At 43.5% G+C, this 26,393-nt stretch overlaps 1 protein-coding gene across 3 annotated transcripts in view; it reads left to right on the forward strand.

Moving 5' to 3' along the window:
• The window catches only part of LOC136576608 (cyclic nucleotide-binding domain-containing protein 2-like), a 38,942-nt gene extending 23,383 nt beyond the window's left edge, over positions 1-15,559 (forward strand). For all 3 annotated transcript variants that reach the window (XM_066576045.1, XM_066576046.1, XM_066576047.1), the window contains 6 exons: positions 1,480-1,618; positions 2,564-2,672; positions 5,297-5,384; positions 7,007-7,112; positions 9,232-9,395; positions 15,072-15,559. In XM_066576045.1, coding sequence (XP_066432142.1) covers positions 1,480-1,618; positions 2,564-2,672; positions 5,297-5,384; positions 7,007-7,112; positions 9,232-9,395; positions 15,072-15,399 — 934 coding nt within the window. In that variant the 3' untranslated portion in view covers positions 15,400-15,559. The remainder of the gene's footprint in view (positions 1-1,479; positions 1,619-2,563; positions 2,673-5,296; positions 5,385-7,006; positions 7,113-9,231; positions 9,396-15,071) is intronic.
• Positions 15,560-26,393: the final 10,834 nt, after the last annotated feature.

The following is a 26,393-nucleotide window of genomic DNA, read 5'->3' on the forward strand; positions in this document are numbered from 1 at the left end:
GTTCCATATGGTATCCTGCGGCATATTAGTCCACATTTGCTGTAACTCATCTTCCACATTGTGGAAACTCGTAGGTTGTCGAAGTTGGCGTCCCAGGTGGTCCCATACATGTTTTATTGGCTATAAATCTGGCGACCAAGCAGCCATGGAAATGTGACAATGTTGTGGGGACATTCCTGTGACCCCCTTGCTGTGTGCAGCTGAGTATTATCCTGCCTCTTAGAAGCCGCCATGAGAGGAACACATGTGGCTGCAGGATGTCCTGAAAATATCACGGAGCTGTCATTGTCCCTCATATCACTAGTAGGGGTGACCGACTGTTGTATGTGATGGTCTGGGGGAAGCCATCAGTGGGGGCAGTGTGCCACTCCATAGCAAAGGCAGGATTGGAGCGCTCACCCCGAGGTCTCCAGACACGAACACGGCTGTCGTCAGCGCCCAAACTAAACCTGAATTCATCGCTGAAGACACTCTGTAGCAGCCTAGTCTCATCGTTCATGACACCACAGCAAACGGAGGCAATGGTGGGTGTCAAAGGCAGTACATGAATGGTTGCTGTTAAACCAAATGTACTTTAGCCAACACCTCTCCTAACAGTACCATAACTTAGTTTTTGGTGCTGTAGGGAGGTGATTGGTTCCGTTTAAAGAGAAATTGTGCTTTCTAAAAGGTTTTCACATATCCTAGAGACATGTAAAAAGTTATGATCACTACAGTCCGGCTGTCTAGACCCCCAACAATCACTAGAATAAGTCAGCTGAAATTCTCGTCCAAGGGGTGTCACTGCTTGTTAGTGGAAGATGTACTCAATAGAAAGTCTTTGGGCCCATCTTTAGCTAGTGATCAGTAACAAGGGCTCAGATGAGCAATTCAACTGACTCGTTCTAGCAACTGTTGGGGGTCTCAGTAGCTGGACCCCAGCAATCAAAACTTTTGACATCCTGCCTATGACATGTTAAATGGTTTTAGAAAGGGCAGTTACACTACTGTGCCATATATGGAGCTGTCTCTTACCTGCAGCAAACAGCTAGAAGTAGGACACCCCTTTCAGATTGCTAAAGCTGTTCAATATCATATTGCAATATAGCTTTTGCTATGTTTTTTTTCCACAACTTATTAGTACATGGAATGTGTGGTAGAAATATCAGCTTCTTCACCTTCCAGCAATCTTCAGTTCCCCTTCCCTGCCTGGCGGCTCTGTAAGTGTTCACTGTAAAGTTGTGAGGAAGAGAAGGGGGATGGAGCTGCAGTTTCTCTGACTTGGTGTTTCAGTAAGCTGGTAGGGAAGGAAGAGCAGAGGGGTATCCTTCTGATTCTTTACACCCTCCCAGTAGATAGTTCTAGAGGACATGGAGGGGGATGGCTAAGAAACAGACAACACTGGTTGGACACAGAATATCTGCTGCATCTATTATACATCTATTACAATGTTGTGTGAAGGTGCTACAATTGCTAATTAACCTTTTCTTCTGCACCCAGATCTCTGGACATATTTTCCCAATGGCCACTTCAGCACATCAAAAATATTTCAGAAAGTTGCCAAACCAGCCAATATATGTTTGACCAAGTAGTAATACAGGACTCAAGGGAAAGTGACAATATAGCATTTATCACCGAGGTAAAAACAGCTGAATGTACTATAGGAACCACTAGACTGCTTTCATACATCTTTGTTTATACTGCTCTTTGCTTTTTGTACACTCAAACCTCTCGGCTAAAGTTGAAACCAATGAAACTAGAGGTAATAATTTCCATAGGAATCAATGTAAATCCAATTAATTCATTCTAGACATTCCAAAAAACACACAAACCACATTTTTGTACAGCGTTTAACGTTGCTTTTTCAGCGCAGCGCTACACGCTGTACAACGTTCCCATTCATTTAAATGGGGCTGTTCACACAAGTGTTTTCGGCCCTGCGTCACTCATTAAAATGAATGGGCAGCAGTTTCAGTGCTGCCGAAAACGCAGCACAACTTGGTACCGCATTTTTGGCAGCACTAAACGCCCTAGCTACACTGCCTGAGAGAGAAAAAATTATATACTCACCTAGCAGGTGCTGTCGGTGTCCTGGGGGCTGCTCTCCGGAGCTCTGTGCGGGCTTGTCAAGCCGGCATAGCATCTTGCTAGTGACGGGGGATTGAAATCCCCTGCCTCCAGCAAGAGATTGCTCTGATTGGCTGAGTCGGCTGAATGACAGCCCGCTCAGCCAATCACAGCTAGCGCCGGATGCTCCAAGCACAGCCATTTATCCATGAATGGCTGTGATTGGAGCAATCAGTGAATGCCTGTGACGTCAGCAGCGAGGCCACATGGGCAAAAGTGACAGGCATGGAGTAAAAGTGAAAAATGTTGCAATTTTTTGCACAAAATACCATGCGCCAAAATATGCCACTTCCTTATGTTAGACAACTGGCACAACTGCCTTGATAAATAAGGAATGAAAGGAATTCTTAATTTATCATACAGTAATTCGGCACAAATACCATTATATGATTCTGTACAGTGAATGTAAATATGAAACTAAAGCTACTGCTCTCTAATCGTTGTTCTTACCCCGTAGGGTACTTGTGAAGTGTTAAGACTTGTGAACCTGACAATGTGCCCATCATATCACAAATGGCTTCAAGTGTCTCTACCTTGTGTGAAAGCATCAGCTGCTTTGCCACCAAGTATGTATTAAGTTACTATTAGGCTATTGCAGCTTAAAGCGACCCACTGGTCCAGGACAAAGATGGCTGCACTTCTTTTCTGACTGCCTGATGGGCACTGCATTATTATGCATCATTAACATAAGACATTACACAACGCTATGATTGTCCACTGCTGACCAGTCAGAGCAGCATGGAATGTCTTAGTCTACCGAAACATACTAATGTACAATGTGTATCAGGTAATTAGAGAGTCAGTGCGGCCATCTTTATTTGTCCAGGACTCAAGGGTCTCCTTAAGAGGGTGCTTCCAATTCAAACTTTCATGGCATATTCACAGGATATGCCATCAAAGTCTGATAGATGTGAGTCCCACCTCAGAGATCCGCATCTATCTCTAGTTCTAGCCCTACCATTATTGGCCCAGCTGAATGCAGGGGATGGTGGGAGCCAGAACTATGGTTAGTTATGCAAACAGCATGGTGCAGCCCACTCTGCTTTTTCCGTAACAGCGATCGGACCTATATCTCATACTTTCATAGCATTTTTTCAGCATTTTAAACGCTTGTTGAAACCTCCAATGTATTTAGGCCACACACACCTTTCTATGAAGGAATGGCCCTTTGTTGGAGACAGTGACAAAAAGTGTCTGAAAATGTCTAAAACGCAGGGATGAAGGGATTCCACAGCCGCAGCTAAACAGATTTCCCCTCCGTGGCTGTCACAGCTGCTGCATAGGATGACAGAGTTCTCCCATTGTTTTCAATGGGGCTGGCCCTTTTGAAAACAATGGGCGATATCGCAAAAAGATAGAACATTCTGCGATTTATTTTTTTTCCACACAACATCATGTCAGTGAAAACATCGCAAATGAGAATGAAACCATTGAAAATCATTGCTTGCATAATTCTGCATTTTCACTCTCACATTGCACGATTTTCTCGCCTGCGTGGAACTGGCCTAATTCCGCTAAAAAAAGAATACTCTGGAACTCATTAGATGAATTAGCCATTTCAATCAATGTGTTTGTGCCCTGCGAGCGAGAAAACATGCCCTGCGGGCAGAAAAAGTGCAGTTTAATACTCCGACACGGGCACAAAAAAGCCTCATTCATAGTGAAAAATGTTTTGCTAAGAGTGCTTTCACATTTGCGCCGGGGGCTCCGCTTTCGTATTTCGCTCAGGGAGCAGGAAAGGGGAATCACCACGGCTGAATGCCTCCATCTGTGGATGAACCAAACAGCGCTGGGCGACTCCATTGACTATAATGGCGTCTGCCCGCTTTCCATCCAGCTGGCTGGCGTTTGTTTAGAAGAAAGTGTTGCATGTGGTGCTTTTTCTTCCAGTATTTTCAGCCGCATCTGTTATGGAACCTTTATCCGCATGTGAAACCACCCTAAAACGTGCACCATTGCGCATACGTCTGTGTGAAGCCAGCCTTAGGGTATAGCATGATGCAGGAGACCACTGCAATTATTAGTCAGAAGCAGAGGGTTTCTAGCCTGAGATGCCAGGACACTTCCCTGATTCAGGAACACCAAGTGAATACTTGACAACTCATTAGCATATGGCGCGTCAGCAACTAAAATGTGGTTTTTCTTTGGGACCCTTGCAGTATGATTACACTGGATTCCTCAGGCCCTGCGGTCAGACTGCTGATAGATTCCCTTTAACCCCTTGAGTGGCGGGTTTCCTACTACCCTGTCGTGCCCACTAGGGCAGGTTTTTTAAAATGGTCTAATCATTGAATTTCAACTAATTTTGCAGTTGCGTCTCAAGAGCCATAACTTTTTCATTTTTCCATTGACATGGCCATATGAGGGCTTGTTTTTTGCGGGACAAGTTGTGATTTTTTTTAAACAGGAGGGAGGAAAAAAAGAAATGGGGAAAAAAGACAAAAAGGGGCCATGTCATTAAGGGGTTAAATAATGTATTAACTTCCTTCTCTGGGTCATTACGACGCACACGGATACCACATGTGTGATTGTATTTTTGATTTTTTACAAAATAAAGGGAGACAAGTGTTTTTATAATTTTTTAACTTTTTTATTTTTTATTTTTATTTATTTATTTATTTTTTGTCCCTTTAGGGGACTTCCACAGGGACCCATCAGGACCCCTGATCACATTCCGGGGGTCCGATGGTGACAGCCCTTTACATGCTGCAGTGACAGCCCTTTACATGCTGCAGTCACATAGACTGCCGCATGTAAAGGGTTAACACAGCAGAGATCGGAGGTTTTCTCTGATCTCTGCTGTAAGAGCTGGTACCTAGCTGTCCTCTCACAGCCAACCACCTGCTCTCCCTGCCACAGAGACCATCGGCTTGCTTCTGACAAGCCGATGGTCTCTATGGCAACCTGTAAACAAAGCAGGAGATTGCCGGCATATCGGCAATATCTTCTGCTGGTTTTTCAAAGCCCTTGCTTTGTTCTCTGTGGGTCTGTGCAGGCAGAGCACACTGTCACAGCTTGTGGCATTGTGCTCTGCAGCTCCCATAGTGATACATAGCCCGGAGATCTTCCGGGCTATGTCGCTATGGGCAGTGGAGCTTGTCCCGGAAAATTTCCGAGCGTGCCACTCAAGAGGTTAAACTGTCTGATAAATGTTTGTAACGTTTGTGTGTCAAAATTTGTATTTTACAAGCATCAATCTACGATGAAAGAGAAGAGATGAAGAAAAAAGAGCGAGCCAAAAGACTGAAATGTCTGACAGATGAGAATGTGACTAAAAGGTACAACCATTGCAATGTCCTAGAGACTGGAGTTGTTGTAAGGTATAGATTGCTTCCAGCGATCTCACGGGGAGGGTCATATTCCTGAATGTCAGCAGCTGTCAGTGAATTTCAAAGTTTTGTGTCTGTGATGGCCTAACATTGTTGGGCAGATCCCGACGCTCCGGACTGCCGTGCCACATATAGTCTTGTGGAAGGAAAATGCCAGGGAATCTGAATGATCTGTCTGCTCCACCAGGACTTTTATCCATCAACATACAAATCTCTGATTATAATTTAGTTGTCTCTAATTTATTAAAAAACACATTCACTGATCAGCTCTAGCATTAAAACCACCTGTTTAATGTTGTGTAGGTTCTGTCAAAATAGCTCTGATCCATTGAGGCATTTTGTGGGAATTATTATTAAAACCTTAGTTTCAGGTCCTTTAAGATAGGTAGGTTTCAAGTTGGGGCCTCCATGGATCAGACTTGTTTTTCCAACACATCCCTAAGATGCTCGATCAGATTGATATCCAGGGAATTTGAAGGCCAAGTCAACACCTTGAACACTTTATATGCTTCAAAGCATTCCTGCAGTGTGGCAGAGTGTGATATCTTGCTGAATGAGGCCACTGCCAGTACGGAATACAGTTGCCATGAAAGGGTGTACTTGGTCTACAGAAACTTTTTGGTAGGTTGTACATCTCCAAGTAACATCCACATGAATGCCAGTAACCAAGACTTCCTAGCAAATATTTCCCAGAGCATTACAGTCCAAAGTCAAACTGGTGTGTGGTAAGATGGATATATATCTGCCTGCCTGACAGAGCGCAGAATTGAGGGAGTGAAAGTAGATCACCATGGCCCAATTTGCGATAGCCAACATTAACTGTTTCAGCAATATACACAAAGTAGTTCTTCTGTTGAATCTGACAACTCAGGCTAGCCTTCACACCCAACCAGAATCATTGAGAGTTGGGTCCTCTTGACTCTGTTATCAGTTCACCAGTTGTCCTTCCTTGGAACCTCTTTGGTTGATACTAACCATAGCATACTGTGAACACCCCACAAGAGCTTTTTAAAAAAAAATCTGACCCAGTCTTCTAGACATCTCAATCTGGCCTTTGTGAAAGTTGCTCATATCCTCGCTCTTGCCCATTTTACCCGCTTTCAACACACCAACTTTAAAAACTGATTATTCATTTGCTGCATAATACATCCCATATAATCAATGTTATTCACTTCACCTGTCAGTGGTTTACTGTTATAACTGATCGACTTATACTGTGTACATCTATCTATCTATCTATCTATCTATCTATCTATCTATCTATCTATCTATCTATCTATCTATCTATCTATCTATCTATCTATCTATCTATCTATCTATCTGTCTATCTTGCTTAATCTAAATGGTGGTTGGAAACCTTGTACATTATAATAGCATTAGATGTAGTCCTCCAGCTAGTGGCTACATATTATGTTTAATATGGGGCATCATGTTGTATCTTGCCCGCTTCTTGTCCACCTCTGCTCTCTAGACCTGTGTATACTTTTCTGAAATGTGTGCACATTTCCCTATTGGATTGATATTTAGTTACCTTGCAGCATAACTTTTTCTATTGTTTAATACGTATATAGCAGTCACAGGCATATTGCGGTAGACTCTACGCCTGAAGGATTACATGATGTTGTGGCTGCAGCAGTTTACATGCATATTGATTTGCTACATCAAAAAGAGTTCTTTGTGAGTATTACCTTTATGTGATCATGTAAATAAAGCCTATTAATTAAAGAAAAATGAAAGGGAACCTATCCTATACAAGTCGATAGGAGAGCGTGCGCACGGGACTCTAAAAAGGGTCAGATTATCATTTTTTGAAGGTGGAGAGGAAAAAACATAAATTATAAAAAGGGCTGTATCATTAAGGGGTTAAACTGCATACTGTAGTGGACGGGCAACCAGTGCAATGACGGGCACAGGGTGTGGGCATCCGTTGGACAGAAATATGAGCCTGGTTGCTGCATTCAGGATACTTTGGAGAGAGGAGCATGTAGTAGTGTGTTTGTATATGAAGGGGGTTATTCTACACTTATAATGTATTAGTATGCACCTGTATGCTAATCCATTATGCTTTGAGTTACTATGATACTGTCACATACTATTGTTACTGCAACTCGCAGTGTGCCCTAATAGCTGGCTTAAGGCCCAACGATTATCGCTCAAAATTCGCTCAAAAGCCGTCTTTTGAGCGATAATCGTTGTGTGTAGCTGCATGTACATCGTGAAGTTTTCGATAAGCCGTCACTCATCGTTGTCTTTCAGCATGCTGAAAGACAACGATGAGCCTTATCCAAGGATTTACAGCAGGATACAGCTGATATTATTGTTTCAGCTGTATCCCGCTCCCTGATGACAGGCTGGGTATGAAGAACATAGCGGTCCAGCTGTGTTCTCCATACCCCGCTCAGAGCGCTCGGCCTTTATAACAGCCGGGCGCACAGAGCAGAGAACAGCTGGTTGCAGAAGACAAGCGGGGACACACCGCTTGTCTTTTGCATCCTCTACTTGGAGCGCCCAACTGTATAACAGCCGGGCGCTCGGAGCGGGGAACAGCTGGATGCAGAAGACAAGCAGTCACGCTTGTCTTCTGCATCCTCCACTTGGAGCGCAAGGTGATCGCTCAGCGTTCGAGTGATCATCCTGCACTGTAAGTGACACAATGATTATCGCTCAATAATCGCTCAAAAGACATCTTTTGAGGGATAATCGTTGTGTCTAAATGGAACTTTAGTGTACAGATAGCCCTTTTTAGTTTTCCAAAGCTGACTGTGCATGATGTCCCCCAAACCCTGATTGTGTAAACAGGAAACCCAATGACTTGATTGGTGGGTGTCCCCTGATCATGTTGCTGTCTTTCTTGAATGCCTTGATCACAGGGTTAAACTACCAGAATCAAAGGCTCCTTCAATCCAAGCCATTAGATGAGGAGCTCGATGGGGATCGGAGCTCTAATATAAGACTGCAGTAAGAATGAGTATTAGTGGTTGTTTAAGGGTTAACGACTACTTCCAGAACCTTTAGGATCTTGTGGAGTACTAGTTGAATGCCAGAATGGCGACTGCAATCTGTATATATAACTATCCGTGTCAGGAAAATTATTCAGCGGATTTAGGAATATTATTTATAATACAAAGGTGTTGGCTATTTTGAATACACAAAATACTCGAGACAAACCAACGTGTCCCTTTGTGTGCTGCTCCACTATGCGTGAACATACCCCAACAGAAAAACTGTCAACCAATCAGATCACAGCTTTAATTCTGACAGGTTAAAAAATGAAGACTGAGCTCTGATTGGTTGCTATGGGCAATTTCTCTTTTAGACAGTTTTGATAAATTTCCACATGTTTAGATGGATATTCACTCACACAGCATATAGTGGCATAAAAAACATGTATCTCTTTCTTGATTCCTCATATTTTGATATATTTTATACACTTTTTTCAAATTTGTTTCAAATGTTTCTTATTGCAAACCTTAATTTTATTTTGCTTTTCAAGCATTTAGAGATGCACTTGTCCTGGAGTTTCCTTACTACCTAACCCAATTGGCTGATGACTGGGGATTCTCCTTTAGTATTTTCTGCCAGAGAGAAATGTCTGTAAAATCCATTTTCAAAATGAATGAAGTCGTAGTTTTTAATGTTCTTCATTGCTCAAACTTGGAGGTCTGAAAAATGCAGAAATACAATATGTCACTAGCAATATGGTCATCACTACTTTTCGTCTTGTGTGGTTGTGGATTTAATATATATTACCTTTCATTTTCCAGGGCTTTCATATATATTACCTTTCATTTTCCAGGGCTTTCAGGACAATCAGCAGCAGGAGAGACAGAAAGATCATCGAGGTTTAGTTTTAGTTAGTAAAGGTTGTAAAATTATCCACCTCAAGAAGGCCACACTTAAAGAATTTTGTGACCCTGAAACAACAGGAAAACTTCAGAAGTATCACAAGAAACACCCCAGGTAAATAATAAAAATTAACACATTTACCTTCTTTAACTCATTTTTTCCCAAAGTGTAGAATTTGTACCCCAGTAGTTGTAACCATTTTCGGTCTTGCACAAGTGCCCTTCACAGGTTTCTTCTCTGCCTTTCTCTTCACTCTGTACCATCTGTTTACATTGGCATGCATTGGCCTTCTGTTTATGGCGCCATCCATGATGGATCCCTTATGATCTGTCAGGTATCTTTTTCTTTTTTTCCTGGAAAAATTAGCTGACAAAGCCTGATCGAAAATAATTAATGTACCGTATATACCGGCGTATAAGACGACTTTTGAACCCCGAAAAATCGGGTCTGAAGTCGGGGGTCGTCTTATGCGCCGGTAATACAAAAAAAAAAGTGTAAAAAAAAAAAATTTCATTACTCACCTCCCCCGGCGTTCTGTCGCGCTCCGGCAGGATGTCGCTCGCTCCTCGTCCCCGGCGCAGCATTGCTTTCTGAATGCGGGGCTTGAAATCCCCGCTTCCAGAAAGCTAGTACACACGCCGGCAGCCATGACAGCATTGAATGGCTGTGATTGGCTGAAGGCGCACGTGTTAGCAATCACACCCATTCAATGATGTCATTGAATAGTGTGATTGGCTGAAGCCACGTGTGTTTTAGCCAATCACAGCCATTCAATGATGTCATTGAGTAGTGTGATTGGCTGAAGCCACGTGTGTTTTAGCCAATCACAGCCATTCAATGATGTCATGGCTGCCGGCGTGTGTATTAGCTTTCTGGAAGCGGGGATTTCAAGCCCCGCATTCAGAAAGCAATGCTGCGCCGGGGACGAGGAGCGAGCGACATCCTGCCGGAGCGCGACAGGAGGCCGGGGGGGGGTGAGTAATGAATTTTTTTTTTTTCTCCACTGTATACCGGCGTATAAGGTGACAGTTGGGGGGTCGTCTTATACGCCCCGTCGCCTTATACGCCGGTATATACGGTAGGTGTGAACAGAGTTTTACTTAGTGCAATGGTATAACCTTACCACAGTGCATATTGCTGTCATTTCGCAGACACAGCCATAATCGTTAGCCCATATTGGACATTTCAGTTGTTCAAAGCGGCCATACATCTTCAATGATTATGAACAAAGGATGAACTATCTTTCTGGGAACAATCTTTCATCCAGCTATCGTACAAAAATTTAAGATGAGGCCAATGTCTTTCGAGATAGTGACAGTCTGTCAGGGGTTAGCTAAAATGATCATTCGTTGTTACACTTCACCCAAAGAACAAATGTTTTAGTTAAAATTAGCATTTTCATTAACATTAGTCTAATACTAGTAATTATTAGGAAATTATAGCACCAGTGTTTCTGGTGGCACAATGTACATGAACATCATAGACACACACACAGCTCTGCTACATGTACATCACATACAGCTCTGCTAAATACATTCTTCATTCCACACAACAGGAATCACAACAAGCATAGCAGAGTCCTGCAACACACTGATCAACCGCTGGTCATGTGACCCCCATGAACTCCTCCCACACAGGTGACTAATCACATGATGATGACAGATCCTGTAAGCACATGGCTGCTGTCTGGCCGCATATTTGTAGTTTACGCTTAGGTTAAGCAGCGCTACTGATTAGAGCCACCTGATTGGCTCTTCGGCACCACGTGACTACACAGCGTGCACCCGCATTGCCTTCAGCAGCCGTGCACTACACACTACAGTTAAGCAGACGTGCACTACACACTACACTTAAGCAGCACGGGGTTAGGGTTTAGGGTTAGGCTTAGGGTTAGGTTTAGGGTTAGGTGTAGGGTTAGTTTTAGTGTTTACGGTTAGTGTTTAGGGTTAGGGTTAGGGTTGGGGTTAGGTTCAGGTAATCCTAACCCTAAACCTAACCGTAAACCTAACCCCGTGCTGCTTAAGTGTAGTGTGTAGCGCACGTCTGCTTAACTGTAGTGTGTAGTGCACGGCTGCTGAAGGCAATGTGCGTGCACGCTGTGTAGTCACGTGGTGCCGAAGAGCCAATCAGGTGGCTCTAATCAGCAGCGCTGCTTAACCTAAGCGGAAACTACAAATATGCTGTCTGGCCATGCAGGTTTTTAATTGAAGGACCTGTGGTGATGTCACCGTCATGTGATCAGAGGTAGAACTCAGAGCCCCGGTAACTGATCCCATGATGGTAGCATCTTCACATGTAACTCACATAGTCATTCACTTACAGACAGGTGTTCATTAGCATTCCATAGCAACTGAGGCCATGGGGGTTTGTAGGGGATGTAGTCCGCCCATAATTTGCACATGGATGAAGGACCTGTGATGATGTCACTGCCATGTGATCGGGGCAGAGCACGTAACTCACTCACAAAGAACCCAGGTGTCTGATCACATGACGGTGACATCATCACAGGTCCTGTAAGCACAGGGCTGCTGTCAGGCTCTGCATGTTTTATGTTTTAGGACCTTTGTTGACATCACTGTCATGTGATCAGGGGCGGAGCATGTAAGTCACTCACGGACAGACGGTTGGGCGTTTGTATTTTGATGCATAGGCACCTTCAGGAGAAAAAAAAAATTGATCAACCATCAAATAACTTTATGATATCAGATTTGATAGCTATTTTAAGGCCTGTGTCACACTAACGTATTTGCGCAGTATTTTGCACGGGCAAAATTTGAGTGCGCAATATGCAGTAAATAGAACCCATTGATGTCAATGGATTCATTCACATAAGTGTATTTTGTGCATTCACTTTATACGTACAAAAAAAAAACATGTAACATGCTCTATTTTGATGCACATTTATGTATGAAAATAGCACATATTGAACTAATTATTAACTTAATTGCCCAGTTCAATGAGTGGGTACATAGATGCTTGTTTGCTTGCGTGTGTAAATGCGCTTACACGCGTGTGACACCGGCCTAAGATTTGTGAAATTTTATGTTTCAAAAGGTTTTATTGAATTTAAACTTACAGTTAGCAACACTCTGCCTCGGAGTCCCCGCGCAGGGGGCTAAGGATATTTTGCAGTACAGAGCTCTCACAATTCAGACGAATGTGCATTATTAATATTGGGAAGGTGTTAGGGTGGAGAGGGGGGTGGGGGAAAGGTTGAGGATTCTTGATAGTATAGCGATCTTGTCAGCAGGGGAGGGGGGGTGGTAAGGTGGGGGGGGGGCTGGGAAAGGGGGGAAAGGTAAACAATAAACATTAACAAAACGAAATATATACAGGGTACAGTTTTTAGGTATATGCTCATGTTTAACGCCATCTCATTTTGCCTTGTTTTTAGAGAGGGGGGAGCTGACCTCGATGTCATCCACCCATTGTTGTGTAATGGCTGAATAGGTGTGCAGGGTGGGACTGGGGTCTATTTTGTTATTTTTGGGGTGTGACCTTTCCATTTTTCATTTACAATCTTACCACGTAGGTCAAGTTTGGTATGTTAATATGTGTTACCCATGGATTCCACACCTTTTCAAATTGCTGGACCATGTCCTGTCGTATGGCAATGAGCCTCTCGGTCATGAGGGTTTTGTTGATGCGGTTTTCCAGCCGCTCGTATGGGAGTGTCGGTTTGCGCCACTGTTGTGCTATAAGGATTCGTGTTGCTATTGTAATATGTTGAAGAAGTTTAAAGGGGTGTTACGCATTCCAACCGGTTTGTCTCCCAACAGCAGCACAAAAGGATTGGGTCTAAAGGGGGTGCCGCTCACTGTGGCTATAAGATGGGAGACTCTTTTCCAGAGTTCCTGCGCTACCGGGCATGTCCACCAAATGTGGAGCTGTGAGCCGACCTCGTTACATCCTCGGAAGCACTGGCTGGATGTCTCCGGGTAGATTGTGTTTATTCTTTCTGGTACTAGGTATGCTCTATGGAGAACCTTCAGGGATGTCTCTGTTAGGGAGACCTGCCAGCTGTTTTTGCTCAAGGTATCACAGCAGTGGTGCCATCTCTCTATTGATAGGGATGAATGTAGGTCAGATTCCCACTGTAACATGTAGGAGGGTTTAGAGTCTCGTAATGATGTATTTAGCATGTTATAGAAGTGGGAAAGAATGCCTGGATGAGTGGGGCAGAATTTACACATTGCCTCCATCTGGGTCATTTTTGTCTTCGTGCCGGAGGGCAGAATAGAGGACCAATAGTGGAAGACCTGGGTTTTTCTCCACCATTCTTGTGGGAATGGTTTGTATTGGTTGGTAAAGGTAGACATCGAGGTCAGCTTGTCATGTATTAGGAAGTCATACTAGGTCGTCAGTTTGTTTGTTTTCCACCACGTGAATTGGGTTCCCTCTAAGCCCGGCGGGAACTCTTGGTTGTGTAGTAAAGGGATGAGAGGAGAGGGGGTGTTCTTGGTGTTAAGCTTGAATCTGACTTGTCGCCAAAGTAAAATGGAGTAGAAAGTGAAGGGTGAGCTTGATTTGAGCCCGGGCGGGAGGGGAGTTTTTGTCCAGAGAAGAGCTGGCCAGGTATTTGGGGTAAATTGAGATTCTTCAATTGAAGTCCACAATGGGGAATGGCGACCGGCATAAACGGGTGGGATTTGTGCCATGCGGGCGGCTTTGTAATATTTCGTGATGCAGGGTACTGATAGGCCACCGTATTTTTTGTGTAAGCACATAATGGATTTGGGAATTCTGGGTCGTTTATGTGCCCATATAAAGGCGAATATTTTTTTCTGGAAGGCTTGTAGGTCCGCGGTTGGGACATGTATTGGGAGAGTTCTAAATAGGTAGAGTATTTTGGGTAGAAGGGTCATTTTGACGCTATGGATACGGCCTATCCATGAGAGGTATGGGCAGTCCCATCTCTCTAGATCTAGTCCTAGTTGGCGAAAGAGCGGTTCATAGTTGTGTTTGTATAGTGAGTCTAGTGTGTTTGTAATTTTGATTCCTAGGTAAGGTAGGTATTGTTGTTGGGTTTTAAATTGAAAATTAATTTCAGTTAGTTTTTGTGTGTTGGGGGGGTATTGCAGTGAAGGATTTCTGACTTTGTTTGGTTGATTTTCAGGCCCGAAATGAGGCTGAATTTTCTTAGTAATTCAGTTAAGTTGGGTAGGGAAGTTAATGGCTTGGTTATTGTTAGGAGTAAGTCATCAGCAAAAAGACTTAGCTTATTGTTGGTGTTACCTGTCAGGATTCCCGTAATGTTGGGGTTTTCCCGTATGGCAATTGCCAGAGGCTCCATTGCCAGTGCGAAAAGAGTGGGTGAGAGTGGACATCCTTGTCGGGTGCCTCTAAGGATTTGTATCGGGGCTGGCTGGGTCGATGGGATTTTAAGGAATGCTGTAGGTTTTGAGTAAAGTGCTGAAATTATTTTTAGGAATGGGCCTGCAAATCCCATTTTGTTAAGAGTTATTTGGAGGTATTGCCGTGATAGAGAATCGAAGGCTTTTTCTATGTCTAATGCTAGGACCGACATGGGGGTGTTGGTTTTGTTTGCAATGTGGATAAGGTTAAGAATTTTTCTAACATTGTCGGGTGCTTGTCTAGCTAGGATGAAGCCCACCTGGTCTCAATGCACTAGTGAGGGGAGTATTCTATTAATCCTATTTGCTATTATGGAGGTAAATAATTTTAGATCTACGTTGAGAAGGGAAATGGGCCTGTAGTTAGAGGAGAAGATTTGTGAAACTTTATTGGGGTGTTGCAACCAAAAATAATTTTTTATTCTCTTTCTCACAGTGACGATACACTTTGCAAAATTTTTCTGCAACATAATGACTGGGAAATCTTCAAGAAACATATAGTGAGTTCACTCGTAAAGCCTATTACTACCAATCGGTATGAGAAGGAAAAGAAAAAGAAGCAGATTTATCTATACTCATCAAGCACCAGACAAGCTGGAACATTAGATCTTTCTTCTGTCTCCTTTGACAATCAGAATGGTACATATGTGACCCAGATGACTATGTCTGATGCAACAGCACAACACTTTGCAAGTCCTCAGAGCAGAAATGTTCAGCTTGTTCATGCCATTACAGTACCAGTGCCTAAGATGAAGGATTACTAATATTAGGCAGTGAATTCTCATATGATGTTGGTCATTCACAAGCAGATTTGTAGCAGCAATGTAAAATACACTGAAGGATTGCACCGAGATGTGTGTTATATGATCTTAGACGTAGTCATAAAAGACATAAGTAAACTTCTGTGTGCTCTTATCGAACATAGGGTGCAAAGAGGGATCCTCTGTCCTTTCAAATGCACAACAGCACACAAGGAGCAAAACGCACCCAGGAAGGGAATGGAAATGTACTGTAAGCAGCTGCTGATTGGCTGTTAAGAACATCCTGCTTTCTGTTTGAGGGCAGACTAGTGTATGACCATGGATGGATAGTAGGTGTGAGCTATTTATTATATTGCATTACACAAGGGTTATCAATTTATTCTTGAGTTTAAAAATTTACAGTAAAATTCTGTAAACTGTGAACGCATACTAGTAGATATCTGAAAATACGTAATGAAAGTAAAGTTAACTAACAGGCTTACAGAAGGCTACATAGGGATGGAAACGTGGATGGAACTGGGAAGTAGCCATAGTGTTTAAGGTGTGAAACAGAGACCTCTTTATTTTGTGCCTATCAGTCTTTTTAGCTGGATAGAAAAGCGTCATCCTCTACATTTTTCTATCCAACTAAAGGGACAGAACCTTGTGAAATGGAGACCAAAAGGGTCTCCGCTTTACACATTAAACACTATGGCTCCATTCCAGTTCTGCCAAGGTATCCTTTCCCATGCGGTTTTCTGCATAGAAGATTGAAAGCTTGTGATGTGAAAGAATCCTTGGGCCAGGCTCACATGAACGTATATGGCAGCGTGCAGACTTTTTGACACTTTTCACTTCTTTCTCAGCCCTAAACTGCAGCCTCCCATGACGGATCTCAGTGCCGAAGAGCTGGCTGCTTAATTCAAAAAGAAAATCGACAACATCCGGAAAGAAATAACCTCCCAATCCCAGACTAGCCCCGACGCTAGTCTCTATAGTACTACATCTAGCTCCTGCTCACTCTCTGTACCCAGATTGACGACAGAGGAAGAAGTCTCTAGATTGCTTTCCTCTGCTTGCCCCACCACCTGCGCTAGCGACCCTTTTCCCGCACACCTCCTCTGGGATCATTTTCCACCCAGGACATCATCTTCCACCTTACCACCATATTCAATCTCTCTCTGACCACTGGCAATTTCCCCTCCTAATTCAAGCATGCGATCATATGCCCACTGCTAAAGAAACCAACTCTTGACTTGATTGATAATTCTTATTACCGACCCATCTCAAATCTCCCTTTCATCTCCAAACTATTAAAACATCTGGTTTACTCCCGCCTTATAAGCTATTTATCAGAAAACTCTCTCCTTGACCCCCTACAGTCTGGCTTCCGCCATCTACACTCAACAGAAACCGCCCCTACAAAAGTGTCAAACAACCTCTTGAGAGTCAGGTCGATGGGTGACTACTCCCTACTGATCCTCCTCGACCCCTCCACAGCATTTGACACTGCTGACCACAAACTCCTTCTCAACATGCTTCGCTCCCATTGGCCTAAAGGACACAGAATATAAAGAGTTTGCATTCCTAGTAAGCCAATTATCCCAAGCTTACCAAATCAGTTTTTATGCGGATGCGAGCTTTACCTTGGATTTTGGAAATACTATTGACGTCATTTGGATTGTACAAAAATATATGTGATTGTTCTACACAAACAAAGGCATGGTTAGCTTCTGGATTAAATTCTGTGTTTTGATTGCTGAAGTACATCACATAGCAATGTATCCCTTCTTTCATTCTGTAAAATTTAAGGTGACCATTCACATCTAATATAAGTAAGCCTACATTCTTTTTCTTGCACCACACTTTGACCACTTTACTTTAACTTTGGTGGCTGATTTTGGTGTCATTAGATAACCACTTCACAGAGGCAGTAAGGTCCCAATTACTTAATTAAGCTCACTTTTAGGACCCAAAAATATAAATTCATAAAAATTAACTTTTAATAAATATTGCTTAAAAACCTTATGGACACACAAACAACAACAAAAAAAAAAAATCCACTATCCGGTAGGGAATGTGAAATTGTATCATACAGTAACACTTCAAGATCAGTATCGATCTTGGACGTTTTCTTTATTATGTCTTTTACGTTCAAAAGATAGCTCTTTTTTTGGGGGGGGGTTTTGGTTTTAATGTTCCAAAAAACCTATGCATTTTTTCCGAACCTGAACATGATGTCGTAATCAGCCGGAATCTACATGCAACTCATATAGTCCAATGTATAATAGACATGAGATGTTTTTATGTACAGAATAGACCTTGTAATTGCCCAGATGTTTTTATGTACAAAATAGACCTTGTAATTGCCCTACGCGTTTCGCCCACTGCGTGGGCTCCTCAGGGGCTTAAGTATCTCCTGGGATGATTCCCTGGAGAAAGGGTTATCAGTCATCAACTGAGTATAGAAAATTGTTTATAGATTAGGACTATAATCCATTAGAGGCAATGAGTAAGTATAGGTAAGGTACTGTATTGAATTAGCACCCCACTATGAGGAGTGATCGCTGCAATAATACCTCTTAAGCTGATATGCGGTACTTAATAGCCTAATAATATTTCCTAGAGGAACAGTGCCCAGTTATCACTTAGAGTGATGTTTTGGTCAATACCCAGATAGTCTGCGCACTAAAAAAAGGTTCCCCATTAGATGACACACATGCTCACCACCACCATAAAATCATTAAACTTGAGTTTAATAGCTTCGGTGAGCAGTCCGGCGAGTGTAAAGTTACAATGTAATGTCTATGGCAGCACAGCTGTGTCCGCACCAGAGGGTGTGTAGCGTTGCGTTGCTAAGCAACACTGATAAAAAGCCTTCGCTGGCAAACAGTCAGATGGCAATCAGTGCACTGACGAGGGATAGACAGTCAGTAAAGCTACAAGGGGGAGAAGGGAGAGAAGGCAAAGAGTGCAGCTGAATGTGAGGGGAGAAGAAACACAGCAACACACATGGCAAGCAGTGAGGACAGACAGTCAGCAGAGAGACACAAAGAAAGACAGCGAGACACAAAGAAAGACAGTGAGACAGACACACATACAGTGAGATAGAGAGAAAGCGAGACAGACAGCCAGCGAGACATACAGAGAAACAGCGAGACAGTCAGCCAGACAGCCAGTGAGACAGAGAGAGACAGAAATGAGATAGAGAAATAGACCAGCTGCACACAACCATGTTTGAATTGCGTAATCTGCGATCGTCTCCCACATGGATGATCCGCGGCATTCCGCACCAATTCAAAGCCATGCAGCATCCGCATGTCCTCTCACATGCGGAGGAAAAATCTTGTGGACGGCAGAAATGTTTACAAACATTTTTCCAATTTTTTTAAGTTCACGTAGCGAATATCGCGTCAATCTAGTTAAATGAACATCTGCTAAACCTGCTGGGTGAGACTGGCTGACCAACTAATGACTCTCCTCTAATGGCAGTTTTCACACAGGAACAACTGATGGGACACATTTTCAACAATGAACTATTCCTATGGTCAGCTTCTAGTACGAGGGCCAGCAATGTCTTAAGTAAAGCATTCTACAACGTATGCTTCTTCTTGAGAACAAGTATTAAAGAGTCCACACAAGGGAAAAAAGATCTGAACCACAGTGCACCATTCTCTAGTTTAGTAATATAAGTAACTACTGTTGTGCTAATCATAACATTCTGTTAGTTCCAGGAGACATGAGTTAAAAGTCTTGTCTTGTTAGGGACAATCTCTTTCAGAATGCAGCCCCAAGGGCAATCACCTGATCGCCCGGGTCCTGGTCCCCCACCCCTGACAAACAGCTGATTTTTCAGCAGCTGTTGAAGGGGAAATGTAGTATTATATGTCGACCATTCAGATGAAAGGCTGTTCTTGTAATACAAGGATGGCTTAAATCTACTACAACCACTTTTACCAAGTGGTTAGAAAGCATTGATCCAGAGAACAAGTCTTCTTAAGCTAACAGCATTTTTTCTTTAAAGTAAGACAAGACACAGCATGACAGACTGTCGGTTTTTGGCAGGACAGAGTTTAGGCAGCAAGTGGTGACATCATATAGAGAATACATATATCTTATACCGTCCTCTCTACATGAAGACCAGTCTATGTGGAGACACCACATGTTTGTTGGCACCTCGAATTAAACAAGGAACCCTTCATTCTCTGTCCAGTTCTTCCTCAGCTGGCCTGGCGGGAAGCTATAAATCTGTCCTAGTAGGTTAAATATATATAACTATGAGGCCTATGAGATGAACAATACCACAGCTTTCCCTCAACAGAGTTTCTCACTGGTTTGGGAAAACCGGTGAGAAATAGTTGTGTCCCATTCTTTGCGGGTGTTAAAAAAACCCATACTGTCCTTCTTGGTACGTGTGCAGACATGTGACCAGCTCTGGACAATCCCCTGCCTCAGACGCTGAGACCAGACACTGAGTGCAGTGGTCACAGCTGGCATGTACACGTCACTTGAAAGTAAGAAGATGCAGTCCGGAGCAGCTTCGGGGAGTGAGAAGGGGAGTATACACTGTAGTTTTTTTTTTTTTTACACTAACACAGAGCAGCACTACTAAAGTATAATAGGGCACTGAGGGGCATTATTACTGCAGAAAGGGGCACTATTACTATATAAGGGGGTAATAAGGGTCATTATTACTATATAAGGGGGCACTATTACTGTATAAGAGGGCATCAAGGAGCATTATTACTGTAGAAAGGGCACTATTACTATATAAGGGGGTAACAAGGGTCATTATTACTATATAAGGGGGCACTATTACTGTATAAGAAGGCATCGAGGAGCATTATTACTGTATAAGGGGCACCGAGGGGCATTGTTAATGTATATGGGAAAATATTAATTATGGGGGCAGAAAGAGGGCATAATCACGTGTGGGGGCACAAAAGGTGGCATTATTAATTATGGAGACAGAAAGGGGGCATTATTACTCATATGGTCAGAAAAAGCATAATTATTACTTATGCTGGCATTATTACTGATGTGGGATAAAACAGGGCACTTTTACTGTGTGGAGGGCACTAAAATCAGCATATATATGTGGGGCCTAATTGCTATCTAGAATACTATGTATTGTGTAGATGTGTGGAAAACGTAAAGAGGGTGATGGAAAAGAAAAGAGCCAAAGATTATGTGTCAAGTTCTGCAGAGACGAGCTATGGCTGGGATAAGTTATTGTGGCGATCTGGGCCCGGATAGAGAGGAAAAGGGTAAGAGAATTCCACCAATCTGAAACGATGCCATCAGTGATCAATGCAGGTAAGTGCAGTGTAATTCCTATTACTGTGTAGAGCAGGTATTTAACTTATTTCGAATATAATAGTACTATGAGAGGGGTCACTGAGAGACACTTGTTTTGAGGTGGTCACTGACAGGCACTATTACTCTGAGGGGATGAAAGGGGAGTGTGGCTTAGTATAAAAGCATGTGGTCTAAAATTTTGTTGCAACACGTTATGCGTGCCGAACCTTCCTTTTATTTTTCTGAAGTTTTTGCCAAGTAAAGTATGGCAAAATAATTGTCCTGGCTGGGGGGCAGGGGTGGCCCATCCTGACTGAACTACTCTATATTTGTGGGCAACATGCTTGGGACCAGGGAAGAAGTACTTAGGAGACATACAATGTGGCTTTGACTTCCTCTCCTACTTTTGTGGATGCCTGTGGTGCCAGAAAATGCATTTTATGCAAAAAATACCACAGGCATTTGGTGGAATATTTTTTTCACATTAGATTTTGAGCAAACATAATCTTTAAAGTCAAGGTAATAAGCTATTAAGCAGGAAAATATGTTTGAAGATATATTTTGGAACAATGTTTTTTCAATGCATGTGTAGTGGCCCGGGGTCCTACAGGGTAGTCATCCAGTCACCAGTTCTGTAACACCTAGCTACCGTGTTTCCCCGAAAATAAGACACCCCCTGAAAATAAGGCAGCCCCTAAAATTTGCAGAAGTCCCAAATATAAGGCACCGCCAATAGTAAGGCATAGTAAAGTGTGCAGGCAAGTCAAGAGGCCTGTCCCCTGCTGCCATCCCCGTTGTCTCCTTCCTCCAGATGTATAGGTAGATCTGCAGACAGTCTGCTGTTATCCTGTCCCTGCTGTGCTGTACGAGTGTGCTGTTGTGAGCTCCCCTTGCTGGCTGGAAAAGTCCATACTGTATGTTCTGTTCCTGCTGTACATGTCTGCTGTGATGAGCTCCCCCTGGTGGCCGGAAGCTGCTATACCATCCCTGCTTACAAGTGGTACAGGAACTTCTGTCTGCAAACAGGTACGTTACTTTACAGCCCTTATTTTTTTATGGCTCTGTGTGTGAGTCAGGCAACCTGTGTGTGATTCTTTAGGCTGGGTTCTCACAGAGCGTATTTCCAGCGGAAATCTCGCAGTTTGGCCACAGCGATAAACAGCGAGATTTCCGCCGGGAAAGCGCTGCTTCAAAACCCACGGCACTCAGCCGCTTGTTTTGAAGCGACCTGGCTGCACGCTTTTCCGTTTCTGTGGCCGGTGAATCCGCACTACAATGCCGGCATCTCCCAGCTTTGCCGTGACAGATTCGCTGTCCCATGTGGACGAGATTTCTGAGAAATTTCGTCCACAAAGCTGGCCAATTGAGGGATTAGCGGCCACAGACGGATTTGCCGCGGCGAAATAAGACACCCCCTGAAAATAAGACGTAGCGCATATTTGGGAGCAAAAATTAATATAAGACGCGTCTTATTTGCGAGGAAACAGGGTATGTGCTCCTAGGAGGTTGAGAAGGTGCCGTACATTGGAAAACCTCTGTTTTCCCTCTGTCTTCTCAAGCTTCAGCTAAACTGCTTGGCAACAGATGGCTGCTTATTGGCTGCTTGTCATGCAATCACTGATAGGTAGAGGGGGATGGTGTGATAGTCCAGGGTCGGAAAGGTTCAGGGTGAGGTAGGATGTTAGGGGGAAGTGTAGACTGAAAGTGTGGGAGTTACACTGGAAGTGAAGGGTTGGTGGGGAGGAGTTGGTAGTGAGTAGTCGTCGGAGGTGGACGTGAGGGAAGGTGCAGTAGTGTGGGGTGGATTTAGTGTGCTCCAGTGGAGAAAGCAAGGACTCTACAAGTTTCCTAACAAGCTACAGTGTGGAGAACAAAGTGTGGGACCCACAATCACAACTGTGAGTTGCACAAGCCCCTGTTAACAGTGGAGCCAAGGACTAAAATATCTTCGCCATCTGCCTAGCAATCGCCAGAGTAACCTTACAGATAACTAGGACTGTGGGAATTTCTCTGAGTAACCTTTAGGAGAGAGAGTGTTGAAGTTTTCAATTGTTTATGCATCATAAATGAAAGTGTGGAGCAACATTATTATCTACTTTAAAGTGAATCTACTGCCAATTGCTGAAAAACTGTATGAGTTGTTCTTGCAAAAGTTTAACTAAAGAGCTGAAGCAAGCTGAGTATCTCCAGTTTGCACATCAAGGCTACAAGGACTCGTGTCAATTATTTCTATATACATTCCAGGAGTCCGTTAACTTAGAGATACTGGCGTCACATGACAAGTCCCCATTTAGTATTTAGAGACTGTCAAAACCCTTTTGCCACTGTGCAGCGACCGAGTAAGGCACCTTTGCTGCCATTACCGGAAGAGATCGCAGAGCCACCCGTGACATCCATCTTGTTTTCCCCATGGTCTTTCCCACTTTGGCGCTCTCCGCTCCGATGCTGCAGATGTTTTATTAGATTAGAATAATATTGGATAGAGGAAATTTCAGTGTAAAACAGCATGATAGCAACACTGCCAGTGAGGAATTAGAGACAGATTTCTCAATACTTCTGTACATAGTAATTGTACACACCCAGTCTAAAGTAACCACTGATCTTTGATTACATTGCAAAAGTAAGAATTCCATTGTGTTGTCATGTGGAACAAGGACTGTAGTTCGCAGGAAAAGAATGCTTTAAGCAGTGAGGGTCTAAAGGTCTTGGCATTTAATGCACCAGATATCTTTAACAATAGAAATATATTGGAAAAAATGATACACGTCAATGCTAACATATCACAATGTGGTTTCTTTATGTTTAGTTTCTGCAGAATTTTCACATTAGGTCCCATTTACACAACTGTTTTTGTTGTTGGGATGTACTTTACATGGCTTTATTCTACAAAGGGTGCCATTGTTAGTTAGGGCTCTTTCACATGGCCGTAAACGTTGTTACGTGCGCCCTGCCGGCGCAGTAAAGACGTGTAAACAGGTGCACAAATCTAACGTTTATGCGCTCGTTCAGACAACCCGGGCCCAGCACATATACGCTGAGGCCACAATGCTGTTGGCCGTGGGCAGACAGTTTAGCTCTGCTAAGCCGTCTCCCCTCCTCTCTCCTCCCCTCTGGCTGTTTGCAATGGGAGGGAGCAGGACGGTGACGGAGCTAAGCTCCTGCCCCCTCCCCACCCCTTGTCCGCAGCCAATAATGGGAGGGGGCGGAGCAGGCAGAGCTTAGCTCGGAGCCCTCCCATTGCAAACAGCCGGAGGGGAGGAGAGAAGGGAGAGGGAGTTTAGCAGTCATGCTGCTAAACTCCCTCTCACCTTCGTTCTCCGGCTGCTGATATTGGCTCTTATAGGAGTCTATGCAGCGGCCGACGTATTCAAGGCAGAGAGATAGTTTCAGGACTATCATTGCTGCCTGGCGTAAAAGCACCTTGCGCTATATTTGCAGGCCAGGCGCTTTTACGCCGCAGGAATACGACTGTATGATCTGATGCACTGGAATCCAATGCATCAGATGGTAGCATATATCACATTTTATGAGTTTTCATGGCATCTTTTACATGGGCTGAGGTCTTTTCCTTGTTTACCAAGCACAGTTCTGTACATTTTGTATTGGTTCTGCCTGGTACTGCACTTCAGTCCTATTCACTTGAATGGGATTAAACTGCAATACACTGCAGTACCAGGTACAGCAGCTACATCATGTGTGGAGGTCGCATCGTTTGCAACCGAACCCCTAAGCTCGGGGATCCCAAAGAATCCCCTCATCACAATAGCAGCTAAAGCTGCCTGTCCAATCACTTTCACTCCCAACCCTACAACTACTTGGAAAAGACAGAGTGGAATCTATAAACCTGGGCCTGGTTTATGCGACTTTCAAAGGAGGGTTAAATGGGCATCTCCTCCTCCAAATGTAGGAAAAATAGGTGAATTAAAGGGTAGGTACAGTCCCCTGAGAAGACATGCAATTTATGCATCAAAAGGAAAGCAGTTCTGCCAAAATTGTGGTACATTTGCATAATTTTTGCTGTGATTTGGAGGCAAATTGCCGCAAAAGCTTGAAAAGTAAAAATATACAGGAAAACACTTTTTATTAAATGGCTGTCTCTGCAGTCAGGCAAGAACCACCACCTGAGGCAAAGTTCTCACTTTGCCTTGCGGAGGATGCAGCCTTGCTCCTGCCACAATCAGCAGCTCAGCAGAGAAAGCCAATGGTGTACATTTGATATGCTTTGGTCATTAGCAAAAGTTGGACATTTGACTCGGCTCCAATGTAAGAATAGCAAACTTTAAATTACAGTTATAACAACACGGAGAATGTGAAATTGAGCAGGGTGATGTCTTATGCTGCCCATAAAAGTCCATGGAGAAGAGAGGGTGCAGGAGGCTGTCGGAGGAGGAGTTTACTGTGTTTTTGCTACTGGAATCACACTACACTGCTCAGTACTTCTCTCGTGTCCTTCATGATGATTTTATTTCTGAGTGTGTGTCACAGACAGGCAGCAGAATCTGCAGATTTCTCTGTGCACAGTGTATAGAATACAGCAGAACAGCAGGCTCCTCCCATCAGTTCCGAGAAAAATGAAAATCAGACATATTGTCTGCAAAGGGGAAAATAGTGATACATGCAGGATACAAGTCATATAATGGTCAGAAATAGTGTTAATCCTCATGTTTACATGGCAGCTCATTCTAAAGACTCATTTGAGAGGTTAGGTACACTTTAAGGCTGGATTCACACGAACGTATATCAGCTCGGTTTTCACGCCGAGCCGATATACGTCGTCCTCATCTGCAGGGGGGGGAGGATGGAAGAGCCAGGAACAGGAACTGAGCTCCCGCCCCCTCTCTGCCTCCTCTCCGCCCCTCTGCACTATTTGCAATGAAAGGAGGTGGGACAGGGGCGGGGCTAAGTCACGAGAATTAGCCCTGCCCCTCCACCCCGCCTATTCCCATTGCAAATAGTGCAGAGGGGCGGAGAGCAGGCAGAGAGGGGGCGGGAGCTCAGTTCCTGCTCCAGGCTCTTCCATCCTCCCCCCTGCAGATGAGGACGACGTATATCGGCTCGGCGTGAAAACCGAGCCGATATAAGGTCGTGTGAATGCAGCCTAAAGTCTATAAAGAGCCACCAGTGCAGTCAATGAAATCTTTGGCTGCTGCTTTTTATACTGTCCAAGTGGAGAAGCAGTCATCTGAACTCATGGCAACTACCCCCATGATACCAATTACTAGCACAATCCTAATGATAACAGAATGACAGTGCTAAATATAACCATTTAGTGATGGTCACATGTTGGTGATTTTTGCTGCTCAACATCACAACGGATTTCAGCCAGTTGCCATTATATGGAAAAACAGATCTCTAAACTATTTTGACATGTTGGATTGTTTGAATTATTATTGGATGTGGTCACTGGCCAAATAAGAGATGTGTGCCCCATCAATAGAAGATCACCCAATGTTATCATTTAAGGCATAAGTAGATAGATTGGTGATTTTTTATTTTTTTTTTACTTTTAATTTATGACATTATCATTCAGAAGGATACATTTCAAAGACCAACCACGAATAACCAGATGTTCAGAAAATGACTGTCTGAAATCTCTAAGAAGGGGTTTGTGGCATTAGGGCTTATTCAGACGACCGTATATCGGACACGTATTCACTTGCGTTTTTAACATTAGAAAGTTCCATTGACAAGTGGAAAAAAAACACAGCAAAATTGCAGCA

Source organism: Eleutherodactylus coqui, chromosome 8 (genome assembly GCF_035609145.1).
Source record: "Eleutherodactylus coqui strain aEleCoq1 chromosome 8, aEleCoq1.hap1, whole genome shotgun sequence".
In the NCBI taxonomy this organism is placed as follows: domain Eukaryota; kingdom Metazoa; phylum Chordata; class Amphibia; order Anura; family Eleutherodactylidae; genus Eleutherodactylus; species Eleutherodactylus coqui.